Source organism: Adelges cooleyi, unplaced genomic scaffold (assembly GCF_023614345.1).
Source record: "Adelges cooleyi isolate 19-005CV unplaced genomic scaffold, UGA_ACOO_1.1 ACOO_flye_CR_arks_rails_tigmint_CR_PRNA_651, whole genome shotgun sequence".
In the NCBI taxonomy this organism is placed as follows: Eukaryota; Metazoa; Arthropoda; class Insecta; order Hemiptera; family Adelgidae; genus Adelges; species Adelges cooleyi.
Window position 1 is genome coordinate 7,105,990 of NW_026096352.1, and position 16,383 is coordinate 7,122,372.

At 31.2% G+C, this 16,383-nt stretch overlaps 1 protein-coding gene across 1 annotated transcript; it reads left to right on the top strand.

Annotated features, from left to right (window-relative positions):
- The first annotated feature begins 349 nt into the window (after positions 1 to 349).
- On the top strand, positions 350 to 15,846 carry LOC126844811 (7SK snRNA methylphosphate capping enzyme-like). Its single transcript, XM_050583229.1, has 7 exons — positions 350 to 538; positions 11,365 to 11,652; positions 11,724 to 11,984; positions 12,289 to 12,834; positions 14,192 to 14,591; positions 14,803 to 15,021; positions 15,088 to 15,846. Exons 1-7 carry the CDS (start codon positions 534 to 536, stop codon positions 15,337 to 15,339), a joined length of 1,971 nt encoding a protein of 656 aa, XP_050439186.1. The 5' UTR covers positions 350 to 533; the 3' UTR covers positions 15,340 to 15,846.
- The last annotated feature ends 537 nt before the right edge of the window (positions 15,847 to 16,383 follow it).

Here is a 16,383-nt window from a genome sequence, read left to right on the forward strand (position 1 = left end):
TGGTACGTAATGTTTCCTAAAACACTGTTAAATATTCCATATTATACGATCCGTCAACTCGAACGATCATAACATGTTAATAAATAATACTGAACGGGGCGATAACGATAGTGTAATAATTGTTGTACTTTTAACGTCTACATAATAATAATAATAATTGCACAATAAAATTTACTACCGTGCCGCGATAAAGTCGCTGCACACGTTATTGTTTTGCCGTATGGTACACAGACGTTGTGTGTACGAGCACGGTAAGGAGTTCGCCGGTGGCAGCACTGTGGACGCATAATTATCGTGCGCTAGCCTCGGCGGAGGGCCCGAAACCGGCGGCCGTCGTTCGGTTCGGTTATTAAACATTTGGTTGCCGCGTTGTGAGGTTCCGACCGTACGCGTCAGTCTCGCCAGCGTTCACCCCGCGCTTCACCGCTCAGCCATCACCCGTATACACGGCAAACGATCCACTGAAAATGGCGTCGGCCGTTCCGTGACCGAGCAGCCGTCCGCCCGAACAACCCTACAGCGCCTCGTCATCCATGTTGTGAGTACCGTTTTTATTTGTTTTTGCATTGTGTTTGGCGACGTTTTTCCCTATCGGCACGTCGAAAATATTCGATGTGAATAGTTATTATTTTATTTTATACGTTTGTCGTTTCCCGGGAAATCTGATGCGGCGACCACAGGGCACATCACCGCGGCCGCGCGCCGTGCGTAAGCCGTACCGTCGTCGGTCGCATATGATTAATACACGTCCGCCGTACGACGGTCCCGGTCATGCGCACTGGTCGCCAGCCTTTTACGGCGACGGCACGTTGTCCGTTCCGATCAGCTGGAATTTAAAGCGCACATTCATAATACACTTAGAAGAATAATTATTATTACTTATTATAATATTATATTAACTTGGTATATCCGTAAAAAAAATCATAAAATATTTTACTGGTTAAAGATGTTTTTTTTTATGTTTATTGATTATTATCATTGCGACAATACTCATATAGCAACTATAGGCTTAAAATAATAACGGTCATTTATAAATGTTTAAGAAAATATCGCTTTTGCTATTGTTACGATATTATTATTATGAACCTAATTTATTTATCATCAAGTTATATTTACGGCACGCGTAAGTCCAGTAGTAGGTATTATGTTATGGTTGATAGTAGTTATGTTTATTGTAATATAAAACTTGACGATCGTTTCACCCTCACTGTTTTCCTCACTGATTTCAAAAAATATTTGAGACGCGATCGCCGATCGAAACTAACTCGACGGCATTTCATCTTCTTAAAATCCATTTTGTTTTCTTCCGGCTCGACCTTGTCCATGCGATTTTCACCAATCGAAGAGCAGCAAATGACTAGAATAGTTTTACACTTCCCAAACGCCTCTCGTAATAAATAAAAGATTAAACAACACATAATTTTTGAAAATAAATTTTCGACCGGCGGACGGATATATTGTTTTATTTAAAAGCCCGTCCGCCCGATTCTTATTAATACTACGTGCAATAATAACAATAATACTGTATACATTTATCTTATTACTTATGATATGCTAATAAGCCGTGTATTATTGTAAACACACGGTCGTTATGAAATGCGTGGGAAAATAGGCTTTGTTCACTCGCTGAGTTCTCGATAGTTTTCATTGGTATTTATAGTAAATAGTTATATTTATAATTAATTACTATTATAATTAATAGTAATTTAATAAAATTGAATCAATATTAATCATCGGGGCAAATTTCTTAGTTTTAATTAATCTGAGACGGCTTTTTTAATTTCGCACACTTAGCAGATTCAAAGTTCTTAAGGGTGGGTTTATTTATTGGCAAATTTATAAAAGTGGTTTTATTTTTTTGAATTCGGACGCTCTCCAATTTCAAATCTATCAGGATATCGTTTCCTTATGAGATATCGAGTTCAACCGAAACCTAAATATTAAATAAAAAAGTCGCGGCATAAAAATAAGGTGATGACTAGTAAGGCGAGGGTTGTATTATGCGTGAGTATCAAAATAATTTAAAAGAAAAAGTCTCTATGCAGATCTTTAAAGAAAAAACTATTGTTCCACTAGTGTTTGCGCGATTTTTACGAGCATGGGTTCTTTTATCATTATTTTTTTAAAATACCTTTAGTAAACAATTTTTGGTCTATTGACTGTTTTTATTATGAAGAAAAAAATCTATCCCATACAGTTAAAAAAATATCGTAAAATAAGACAAAAAAAAATTGTAATTTTAAATTAAAGCTTTCAACGGAGTCTAAAAAACACTGGGTTCGTGGTAAGTTTTCGTTGACCCATTAAGAGTAATTTTTTTAATTTTTGTCGACATTTAATTTTATAAAATGGTAGTTGCAACGTTTTTATTATTAGCTGTGTTTTTTTTTAACCACAAACTGTATTCACAGCGGACTGCTTCTAAATCATTCCGCTAATGGCCGGTTAATTAATTAATTTTTTAATCGAATGGCTTAGATAACATAATATCACATTAAATAAACGCTTTGATGCGAATCTGTAGATGGTAGAAGTACAAAAATCGATAAAAGTATTGTTAAAGCTAGAATATCCATATAATTATATTTTGGATATTAGGATATACCATTAGTGTTGATCGTCTCCAGTCTATTATGAATTGGTTCTGTTGTTACTTATATATCATATTTACTAATTTAATGAAAATATATTTAAATCGAAATAGACTGTTGATTCACACATACTTAGAAATGTATACGTGTCAAAGTGTTATTTTCCCCTTTTTCGGGGGTTTTCCTTAGTAAAAAAAAAAAAATAGACTAATTTTTAAGAAAATCGTATAATATGTTATAGCTCCACTCAATAACTACCTTTAGTTTACAGAACCTAGACACTTCATTTACCTAACACTTCGTTCGATAAAGTTTCTACCCCTTCTAGAGTAAAAGGTTTATGATATTTTTTTGGTATACCCACGATCTATAGTCTTGCTACATTAAGAAATCGGCCAACGGTTTAAAAGATATCGCGAGTCCAGACACACACACGAAAGAATAAATAATAAATAAATAAAAATACACAGAAAAAACAACATAATTAAAAAAAAAGAATTAATAAAAAAAGAAAAAGCTACACTTGTGGTAATTATATAGTAAAGAAATAAAATAATTGAATATTTAAATAAACCCTTAACCATTAAAATTATACTCTAAAGCGTATTTCGGCAGCAATGTGTTACCATCATCAGCGCATACAACAGACTGAGAAAAACACATGATTATAAAAACAAAAACAATACATAGCTAAAAAAGGCTTTTGGTTCTTTAGGTAAACACAAGCAATCTTGAAACAAAATATACTGTCGTCATCGAATTGCGACGTGGTAGAAAACATTCTAACATTCATTCATTTTTTTTTACATAACTTGGTAGTTTATATTCTCATCTTATAGATATTTTAGTTTTTTTACCTGTAGGCGATATTTTTAACAAAAATCTTTAAACTACCTAGATATTTACCGCAAATTTAAGTACCTCGTCACAGTTTTATTTTTAGACAAAATTTAACGCTGTATTAGAACTAATGGCCGGCTAACTGCTGCTGTCTACCTCCTATTAATCATGAGTTGCATGTTTTTGTAACGTTTTATCAAAAAGCGGACAGTAATGTACTGTTAAGAAATACTTGAAGACACTAAGTAGTGTTCGTATTTATATTGATTTGTTCCTCACTAATCTTTTAGTATTTTCGCCAACTTGGTAGTTCTAACTTGTAACCCGGACGACAAGACGTGTAATATTACGAGCGATATTAAAGGACCTAAATAAGTCCAAGATTTAACAGTATAATTTAATTAAGATATCTCAAGTACACTAATGAAAGCGCAAATATAATTATTTGACAAAACGACAGAGCACCGAGAACAGAAATTGTCACTTTTATAATGATAATAATATTATTAAACCAGAGGGGGTTGTTTGGGTGAGATGTATGGGTTGCTGAACTTGCTTCGTGGCTACGTTTAAAGTACATATTACAACTGCGTGAGGGTCAAAGCGGTTTTGGTATCGCTGGAATAGTATTAATTTTTGGCCATTAGCAGTGTACCAACTTAGTTGCCTTTGGGTTATTGCATTGATCCGGCCGCGTGTTTGGTAATAAACGTTGGCTACCGTTTCCTCGCACAATAGTTTCATACTATTGTTGTTATTATATATTTAATTATATTGAAATATCCTGTATTGTATAGTAAATATTATATTATTTTAAAAATTTTTATTTGGTAACATTAATTATTAGAATATTAATTTATAGTATTACGCTATATGCAAGGCACTTAATGTGTGTAAAACGGAATACGTACATAATATGTTAATATTAGCGACATTGGCGTATAACGTTCGTTTCGAGGGCCTTCGTCCAATTATTCATATGGAATGCATTCATCGTTAAACATTTTTGCAGTGTCGTAAGAAACTCCTATAAATATTTCTGTGGCTTGGGTCTAAAAGGGCCAATCTCACTTTTTGCAACTTTCGCAAAATGAGCTTTAAAGTTTTTATTTTCCATTAGGCTCTATGTTATTTTTTTTTACCAAACTCTTCACGAGTAATTCATTTTTTGGCCTCGGAGTGTGATTTTTTCACAGTATATAAAGGATGTTTCAATTTTTCCATTTAGCGGACTAACTCGTTTATGCCCAAAATTGACATTGGCCCTTTTAGACCCAAGCTACAGATTTGTATAATGGAATTTGAACTTTTCGCTTCATCTGTACCTTACGACACACATATACAAAAATAAATGGCTGTACTGCTCATTTAACGATATTTGGTTAGGTTTAGTTACTTAATGTGAGTATGTCAATAAATATTAAGTAACAAATAACGATATTTCAATGCTTTTTTAATAGTTATTATCTATATTGTATTACTTTTTAATGATAAGCATGCTAACGGACGTATTATAATATTGATTCTGTCATTCACACAATGTAAGATATAAGAGACAATTTAATGTTGACATATATTGATATATGTCAACAAAATACTTTGATTTTTTAAACACAGTTTTGGCCAGGTTAGGTTATGACTCACACCCTTTGAATGATTTTTCAGTGGTTTTTCGGATCTATCTTTTAGATCATCATATAATAATTCTATTATAGTTTTGTATTTCAGAAAATAAAATGGTGAAGTTTTTTTTTTGAAGTAAAATAAAGTTAAAGTTTAGTTTTTATTTTTTCTGTGATTAGTGTATACTTTACACAGTGTATAATTTGAATAAATGTTCGTCAGTAAATGCGTACCACGCGCGCCTTAGTTGTACATTTTTATTGACTACTGGATTCAGTGGAATACTTAAAAATTATTTCATATGTTAGGTTTACTTAATTATATTGTAGTAGTTTCCTAGAGAAATCACCGCGACCGGCCGCGCGAGATATAATCTTAAACACGAGGGTCAAATACCATACCTGGAATTGGTAGCTCAGATTACAATAGTGACTTTTTCAAAATATTTTTTATTTTTCTAATACTTTCATTTTTATATGTTTACAAAATAGTCGCATAATAATAATACGCTTAAATTTGTTTTCCTTGACCCTGAGGGGATTCCCCTCCCTTGCCTTAAAGCACGCTTCTGGCGACTGTTATTTGATTGTGTTCAATTACTTTAGTGCAAGTTCCGATTAGTTCGGCATAACTCTTAAGTTATTTAGTTTTACTGGAAACCACTTTACTACTTTATTCTCAAGAGTTATGTTGTCGCTTAACAGTATTACTATTAATTTATAAACCTTAAATAGGAAGTATACGTTAGACGTTGTGTTAACCTATTACTGTAAAAGAATGAACCATTCTCTTGTATTAGTTTTTCATTAGTGCATACAACCATCGTTTATTAAATACATATTTATCTATAATATATTATAAACGAATAATGTGCGGTATATGGGTACTTTTGTTGTCTTCTTTTTATACTGCTTGGCCTTTTCCGATTGTAAATCTATTTGAGTCTTGGAGGTTTACATTTAGAGACGTTTGATTTTACCTTAATTACTTAATTAATCCTTCATTTAACTAGACATTCGATTTAAGCTAGTAACGGTTTCCCGCTAACCCACTGTAATGCGAAACCGGCATAGTATTTGCTATTATGTTAATATCAAGCCCACATAATAATGTTAGCTAATAAAATGGTGCTTGAACGTAGTCTTGACACGTACATCGCAATTCTATCCCTCCAAAGACTCGACACCGTTGTTTTTGATGACGTGACGCGAGTGAAGACAAATACTTAACAACCGTGCAATTTTTTTTTTTTATTATTAAAGTGCAGTATATAAACGTATCATAGGCGCCCCACAAAGTCGGATTGTTATTTCATGTAAATGTTCTTCGAGATTATTTAGCTTTCGATTAAAAAAAAAAAATCGAATTTTGATCTGAAAACGACACTCATGTGTCATGGGAAGTTTTACTGACGTTCAGTGCTGCTTCCCATGACAAAATGAAAAAGTACGTCAGGAACTTGTGTTACACATTTTCACGACGTGGCTGCTACTGTAGTGAAAAATACACGGCCGCTCTAGAACGGTGCCAGTCATTTTACGGTTATCACTAGTCTCTAGCATACGTTTTTATTTCTTCGTACTGCTCTCATGCGAAGTCGACCAAAACGAAACAATTGACGTCGCAGATCATATACTACGATTCTTATTTCTTATACTGTGATGTGATAGGATCTGTAAAATATTTTCCAACATACTGTCTAAAATAAATCTTGATCGTAGCACCTATTATAACGTCTTAGGTACCGAAGCCAGAGTATCTACTGGTCTTCACCTATCATTTGCTGTTAGATTTCTTCTTTCTTTATGTAATCTATATTATACTCTGATGACACGTGACGACCGAACGTTCTGTTTTGTTGTACATACGAAATAAAGTAGATCTTTACAGTCTTTAGTCTAAGGTCTGTATGAAGTGTGTAGTATCTGTAATATCTCATGCTCAAGCAGCAGTTTTCTATAATGTTTGTAAGATTACTTACTACACAAATCTATGTCGTCAGTAGATTTTAATTTTACGTTTGATTTAATTTATTTTTAAACAATACAGTATCACGAAATTTATGCTGATCACGTATGGAACTTAAATAATCTTGGATGCTCTTGATGCATTAGAGGTGAAGTATTAAGGGTTAATAAGACTTCAGAATTCAGTTTTAGGGGATTTCGGTTGTATAATTTATACTATTTGAAATATTAACGACAAATGTGTCTAAATTTATTGATTGTTAGTATGACAGACAAGATCATAATAATTGATGGTTGGAATATTATAATCTCCACCAATTATAAAGTTACTTTGTATTGTATTAAAGTAATCATTCAAAAGTTAGTTTGTTATTCTGTTTGAAAGGGGAATATATTAGCTGCAGTAGAGACGGTATGTTATTTAATTTTATACGTATAGTACATGATTACCAATAGTCTATAGAAAGATGGAAGGAGCAGGAATTCAATAGGGGATTTTATAAACATGGTTATTAAGTAGTGGCTACGCCGCGCCACCGTGAGCAGTATGGTCGGGGTGGTTAGTATAATGTCCATACATTTAGAATGTGATGTTGTTTGAAGTTTATTAATATCGTTTTTAAACCGTTGGCATTAAATTGTAAAATGAATAATGAATTGTTAGTTAATGTATGGTTATGGTTAGTTATTTTTGTTGTTAATTAAACTAGATATTACTTTTGTGAGTAATGCAATTAAAGGATAAATAAATGATTTAAAGTTACGCTTAAGGAATTTTGGATTTTGACGCTTAGATAATGGGTGCCTTTTGCCGTGGTTCGATTTGATATGGTCATATTCTTGACAATTTACACACTTATTGCTTTGTATTTATCTATAGGCTCTATATTCACGAAAATAGCGTTAATAGATGGCTTATTCGCTTTATGGAGCAAATTTGCGACTTGTCTTAATTTCAGAGGCGTATTTATAGCTCTTTGTATTGTTTCTATCGATGTAGAGGGGTGTAGATTATGGATTGGGTTATTTTCTTTGGTAGGTATCAATGTATGATATTATTCAGCCTTCTCTTCTTATAGTTCTGTTGGATTCGGAGTCTTTAGTTTGAATTTTTAAACGATCAAATGTCGATTTACATACGAAATTGCCGACACTAATTAGTTCAATATGTGCAGTACAAAGCTCAAGACAATTGCTCAATCGTATATAAGATATATATAGAATATGTCATCATCGTCCTGCATATTTTTAATTGTTCATTTAGACTAAGTATTTTGTAGCGATGAGGAGTGAAAAAGTTGTCTTTTTGTTGTTGACAAGTAGGAGAGTGTGTATCTAAATTTGATGAGCCAGAGCGATGTCTTTAATTGATTGAGATTTTGGTCCATTCGTCTGTTGAATTATTTAATTGTATTGGAGAGATCGGTTTATTAGTAGGCGGCTAGTCGGATTAGTTGTATTATTGTTAGCAGTTTTGTTTATTATGTTAGTATGCATGATTGTATAATCATGTATAGTAGGTGATTAAGGTAACGTACATGGTGTAATACCGCAATAACCGGTACCTGCTCGACAACGGCATATTGTGGCGTAGACGAATTATTTCCGTGAGTAGATAGCGGACGTCTGTATCTGGTAGGTATTATATTATATTAAGATGTACACTTCGAACTGAAGGATTTTACTCCTTAGTTAGGACTTAGGAGAACACTGTTTCTTTGTTTTTGAAAATAAAAATTCCATCAACTCTTAAACGTAACATAACTTTTATATTAATTATTTTAACGCTTATTATTTGTATGTAATAAAATGTGTAGACTATGTTTTATTTTTATTATATGTTGTAGTTCAGTTTTGTCTTGGTGTCTTAATAAGTGAATATATTGTTTTTGATTTATTTCGCATTGAACGTAGCATTAACCTAATTGGACAGCAAACAATGTTCTTTGTAGATCTTCCTCATGTTCTTCTTCTATCGAAGGTTGGAAATCATCATGGCTATATGTTTTTTGTCCTTGGCTGCACTGAATAGTTCCTTAGTGTTGTAATGGAACCACTCTCTTAGATTTTGCAGCCAGCTCGTTCTAGGTCTTCCCCTGCTCCTCTTTCCGCAAATCTTTCCTTGTATTATGAGTTGCAAAAGCTGATATTTTTCACCCTTAAGCATACGTCATTGTAGGTATTCTACAATTATTATTGTCTTATATTTTAGTAATACTTTTGCGATTAAAACTGTACGTACGTCTTTTACGATTTTTTCCTGTGTTTCGTATTTAAAATCTTTGAATTATACAATATTATATTTTAAGTAAATTATTTTTCTCTATTACTTTATTTACTACTGTATTTGATTATTTCGCTATTTCGTTGACTTCGGTCATCGACTAATACTACGACTGTTTTTATCACTTGGCCATCTTAAATGTACCCTACTTAAGAACATTTTTTATTACTGTTGTTTTATTTAACAACGGATTAAATAAATGCCGTTTGTTTAGACATGTTTCAATTTAATCAAAGCTTTGTATCCTGAATCGTTAAGAGATAAACCTATGAATAAAATATCATTCTTAATATATTTCCATAAAAAAAATAGAAAAAGTATATTGGAATACTGTATTTTTAGTTTTTGTTGTTAGTTCTTATCTTCTGAAAGCTTTAAAACTGTCCTTGTTGATTTATTTATGGTTATGGTTTGAAAACATGTCCACCTTCCCGAACTGATTTTATCTTTTTATTTTCTTTTTTCTTTTTACCATTTTAAACCGGGTTATGTATTAGTCGTGTTTGTTTGTATTAAAGCTGACAACGATAAGAAGCGTTTAAGAAAAGCCTAAGCCTCTTAAGCCATCAAATGTCGTATAATTTAAACCGTCACTAGATACGACCAGTCGTTAAAGGAAAGATCCGTCATGACGTAAAGCATTATTGATGGGTATACTTATTCAGATACATTGCCTGTTGTCTGTTAGTATTCTTTTTGTAGATCTTGTTTTTTAAGTGTAAAACATTTTAATTTGTTTTTCATTCCTGCTAATGCCCGGTACGCGATGTTTAGTACTAATCATTAGTATTTTTCAGTTGTAGAAGCTACTTTACATTAGTAAATAAAAGGAAGTTCTCACTTCTATTCACTCTCGCACTCCAGGTTTCACTAATGCTTAGTACTATATTTTTTACCTGTATACACCCGAGGTTGTAAATTGTTTTTTGTTTGTATAGACTGTCGGTAAGGGACCGGCTTTGTAAGATCACTTATAATAATTATAATAGAGTTATCAAATTAAAAAACAAAATGACAATGTTTGTCAACAGTATAAGTAGTAAAAACATTATTAACATGATTTGACAGAACGGTTTTAGTTGAAACCTATAGGCTTGCTCTATGGTAAAGAACAGTTGCGTTTTAATTTATGTAGCTTCTTAATTGCATAGGTACTAATATTAATAATTCTGATTAACGATTCGCCTGCTTTATGCGGCCAGCTAAAGAACTCGTCTAATTGTGATGCAGTAAAATTATTGCGAAATTATTATTAAATTATTTTATTATTTCATATCGATTTGATATTATAGTCGTAAACGTATTTAAAATAATTTATTTTATTTCAAACTTACCATGGTTTTCGAGTTTATTCACATGTTTATAATTATTATTCCAAGTATAAATACTCGATCTGTTGGCGACCAAATTGCTTGCCAGTTTCTTTTTAACTTGTGTCATTATGCACTTCAGTTGAACATTGTATGCTAAACTGTTGGAGCAGATGGATGTTCAATTAGAAGGCAATCGACTTAAACAAATATTTAAATTGAAACTTAATTTTAAATTTGATGACAAAATATAACATTGATCGAAAGATCATCGTGGGTTTTACTTTTTTGTTATTCCCCCGACAAATTATGTTTATTGACCACATTGAAGTAGGTTAGGAAATATGTTTTTAATTTTTCATCACTATTTTTAGTGTCATATGTTCTTAGATATAGGTACCAATACAATTTTTAATTATAATATTAAAAAAACTAACTAATGTCAACATAATGTTAAAGAATTATATTAAATATTATTACTATCCACTATTTCTTTGGTAATTAATTCATAAGTGAGAACTGATAATTTTTAAAACTGCTTCTCAGTTAAAACTAATATTTTGCCAATATTAGTTCAAAATTTGTTGTTTAGTTAGAAATTTTTAAATTAATACCAAGTAAATGTTATATTAGTAATACTTTATTTATGGTAAATAATTTAAATGTCCGTTTTTAACATTTCAAAAGAATCATGTGTGTTTTAAAACTAGATTAAAAACAATGAACATTAAATTATTTCTGTTTTACAGGTTAATTATGGCGACCAAAGCTGAGGCTGAAAATGAGTCTGAGGATTTTCCTCCGAGTGAAAATTGTGATTTGAAGGCAGTATGTAAAAACCTTCAGTTTTCTGATGACCAATTAAAAATTCAACCAACTCGAAAGAGATGTGTTAGCACATCAAATTTAATAAATTTGTCTCCAAAAAAAAAGAAAAAAGAAGCTCATAATATAAAACCACCTAATAAATTTTTACTTGGTGGTAACATTTCAGATCCACTTAATTTAAATAGCCTACAAGATGAAGATGTCAACAGGTATAACATAAGTTTATAATTAATAATTTTACGGCTCAAAAATATTAACGTCATTTTATATATAAATTTAGAGCAATGAATAAGACTCCAAAATCATCACCTTTGCATTCGAACAAAGTCAACATTAAAAAAGACCAAGTAGATGTTTTGATTCCGCGTAACCTGGCTGATCCTCTTGAACTGAGTACATGTGTTGAAGCTAAGCAAGTCAACTGTTTTGATAATTTACTAACACTGAAAAGACGGACTCCTCAAAAGCGCAAGACCAAGAAACAAACAACAAAATTGTTATCTGATTGTAGTTTGTTAATCGAAAATACTCCAGTACCCGAGTGAGTAATAAAACATAATTTATTTCATATATTCAATTTAATGTACTATTTATAGATTGTTTACTATTGTATATATAAGTCATAAATAAAAAAACATTATGCAATTTCTTAGTTAGCATATTCTCACTTATATATATATATATAAATATTTATTTTTATATCACACAAATGTTCAATAACAATTAACAGCACATTAAATGAATATTTTCTATTATTTTTTAATAGTATATGTTTATGTATGATAAATGTTACAGTATTAAATTACAATTGAAACTTAAATTAATTAAATTAACCATTTTTTTAGTGATGAACCAGATGAGTGTGATGGTTCAGGTGAAGATATTATTTATCCTCTGATTAAAATACCAAAAACAGACACTTCAGGAAACTGGCCATTATGCAAGCCTGAGAATAATAATGTAGTTGCACCCTCAGTAGTGGAAAACATTATTGAAGAAATCATTCAAAAAGTGCAAAAAGAGGAGACTGAAGATAATAGTTGCAGTACACAACCGATCTGCCAAAAAAAAATTAGTAATTTAGCTGTTCCAAAAATCATTGTTCAAGAGGTTCAAGAGGAGGTAACTATACCAGAACCTAACCAGAGCCTATCACCTTTACCTGTTAAAAGTGTTAAAGATGATAAAGAAACTCAAAAGCAGCTCGAAAAAATTGACCCCCAGAGCAGTGTAGCAAGTCCTGTCGCTGTGCAGGCTTCTTCATCGGATAAGTCTGCCATCAAGACGCCGTTATCCACCAAACCATCAACTAAACCGAAAAATAAGGTTAATAAGAATGAGCCCAAATTTAAAGAAAAAAACGCTGCATTTAAATATGGAAATTACAACAGGTAAGAACCGCCTATACATTTGTCAAGTGTATTATGTATATTTATCTTAAAATACCATGTGTTAACGTAGTTAGAAAAAAGAAATGTCCACAATCAGAATGTCTGTTTATACACCATTTTCATCATGGTGCAACTATTAAAATTATAGAATGACTCGACTTACTTATTTAAACTTTAAAAACAAATTATTGCTGACGATCATTGTCATCGCGAACGCTCGCAGAATTATCGTCTTTCGTGTGGCGAATATAGACTGTTGTAGACGATGAACTCCGAGTTTTGTGAGAATCTAAGCAATAGGTAATAAGAACATTCTTTATCCCTTTGACTGTCACATTTACCAACAACCATCGGGAAACGCTGAGTAAAAATAATTGTCATAATTTACGATTAAATATCTCCTACACGACTCGTAAAGTATAGCGATTGAAGATTTATGGACCGGCCTAAGAATTTTCATTTATCTATTCATATAAAAAATGTGTAAAATATAATCAATCTACTTATTTTTAAAAAGAATACATTTGTTTTAATTATAACTTAAGACAACATTTTAAAGCATATAACTGCATGTTGTTTTAATTATTGGTTTCACGTTGCATTCTAAGATTATTATGATTTGTTTCACAATTTTTAAAATTTTTTTTTTTTTTGGGGGGTCTTAAAGGCTTTAATATTGGGTAAGTCTTAATAAGAAATTATAGTCATGTACATTTCTAGCAGTCTTGAGAAGTAAAATACAAATACAGCTCTTTACAGTAACAAAATAAAAATGTAATCATTTTTTTTAAATAATGTAATTTAATTATTTGTTATTAGTAATTTTTCAGTTGTAATGCAGTATATATATTTATTTTTAAATTAATACAACTAAAATTCTATTGAATATCTTTAATTTTTTTTCTTTAATGAAATTACCTATAAACATAAATGGCTCGTACTTAAAGTAATTTAACCTAATAGCCTACAATTATTTATAAAAATTATTACAAAACCTTAATGGTAGTTATAAAAGTATCCTCTTTACTATATTAATAAGTAGAGTTACACTATAGTTGAAAATCGAAATTAATATTTTGCGAAAAATTGCTTATCTTTTACTCATTAGAAATGGGCGGAATTACTATATTTAAGTTAGTAGTTTTCAATGCATTATTTCCCATACCTAGTTCTTATAATTTTTTATTGATATTGGCTATGTGCTAATCACTAGCTCAGGGGTTATTGGAAACACGTGAAAAAGTTTGTTGTTACCTACTAAAACAACTTTTATTCACTTTCACTATTAATGATAACACAAAATATTGCTTGTATTCTTATTAAATTAATTTTTTATGCTGAATTTTTTTCTTTTTAGATATTATGGTTATCGTAATACAGAAGACGGAGACAATCGACTAAAAGTATTGGCAGCAAGAATGGACTTGTTTTATGGCAAGGATGTGTTGGATATTGGCTGCAATATCGGTCATGTAACGTTCAGTGTGGCCAGAGATTTTGGTGCTCGATCAGTGGTCGGAATGGACATTGATCGTAAACTAATAAATATTGCACGCAAAAATGTTCAACATTACATCAGTAATACTTCAAATCATTCAATGCGGTTGGCGTCAAATTACAGTAATACGTCAGACAAAAATCGGATAAATGACATAATACAGTCATTTCCTATGTCCATGCCAATATTGTATGGTCCCATAAATTTACCTGGAACGCAGAGTTCCGGAAAGTTTCCATTTAACGTATCATTCATACAGGTAAGGAACAACATAAAATTTAATTGTAATTATGCAAACAAACGTACCTCATATACTGCAAACTAGAGTTTTTGTTCAGTTTAGTGAATTTGTGTATTTGTATGTGTACGATGGGTTCGTTTAGTTCCAACCATTCTCAGATAAAAGTATTTTCGTGTACACGTGAAATAAGAAGTTCTACTCAAATTAATCACTTAATATATCGTTCTAGGGAAACTATGTACTTGAGTCTGATGTCATGTTGGCGATGGAAACGTGTCAGTTTGACGTCATCCTTTGCCTGAGCATAACCAAATGGATCCATTTGAATTGGGGAGATGACGGTCTAAAACGGGCTTTTAAACGTATGTTTGCACAACTCAGGCCTGGCGGCATACTAGTCTTAGAACCTCAGTCATGGAAGTCATATGGTCGCAAGAAAACCCTGACAGTAAGTCACACTTAACATTACAGATTATCAAAAAATATTGTCAATTTATAAATATATGTGTTTTAGGAAACAATTTGGCGAAACTATAAGACTATAGAGCTGAGACCTCCGATGTTTACTGAATACTTGTTGACCGATGTGGGTTTTTCTCATTGTGAGACGCTCACAATGCCTTATAATCCATCAAAGGGATTTCAACGTCCGCTCAAATTATATAGGAAACCTACTAATATTGTTTTAGCTGCTAAGAAGAATGACATGCCAAAGTGTACTACTGTAATCGGACCAAGTGACACCACCAATGAACATAGAATTTGACACTCACCTAATTTTTGATATAAATGTATTATATTTATAACTTATAATATAATTTATAGTTTTCTTAGTTTTTAACTTTTATTACGCCGTTATTATTAGTAAAGTTGTACTGTCTTCAACTCGGACCATGTGTATTCATTAATAAATATTACCAATTTGTTGTTAAATGTTTTTCGCTTGTACAAAATATGATAATGATAATAATTATGCTATATTATAGTACAAATTATATTTATAGTACAATTTGTGAGATGAAGAGGAATATATTATATATATTTTTTTATTGGCAACGCGTGTAATGTGTGTACATTATACACATGCATGTGATAATATTTTTTAAATGATTTTATCTATTTTTGCCCTTGTATTTGCTCTTATTTATCTATTCTAATTAGTTAGTTATTATAATCTTACTACAGTCTGTCATTTTGTTGTAAACATCCACATTGCTTTTACATACAACATATTATTTTTTAAACAAAAATGCACTATAAGTAAAATTTTAACATGCACGATGATAATACAATTATTTTATTATTTATTTTTATTTAAACCTATTTTAATAACATGCAATGGCTCTTGTAAAATATACAATATTTTTTATTGTTTATAATATTGTTTTTTTTTCAAACATATAGATATGGTAGAAAAATTCTGATACAGCCAATAATAGTTATGTACTTTGGTTCTTAAAAGTATAAAAGTAAAATATACAGCATTATTAGCAAATTAGTACCTAAAATGAATATTTGACTTCTGTGTGAGGAGGAATTTATCCTTTCTTTTGTAGGCTACATATATATGAATACACCCGGTTGAGTGATGTTTTCTCATCACATCATATAAACCTTGAAGTATAAAAGTTAGAACTACAAAGTACAGTAAAAAATTAACACAGTAGGAAATTAACAAAGTGCAGGCAAGATACTATAGTCCTTTTGAACCCTCGTCAAACGCTTTGATACAATTTTACAGTATTCGTAAATTCGCATCGAAATTATAGTTTTTGAATCAGTATTTATACTACCTTACAAACTACGTGGA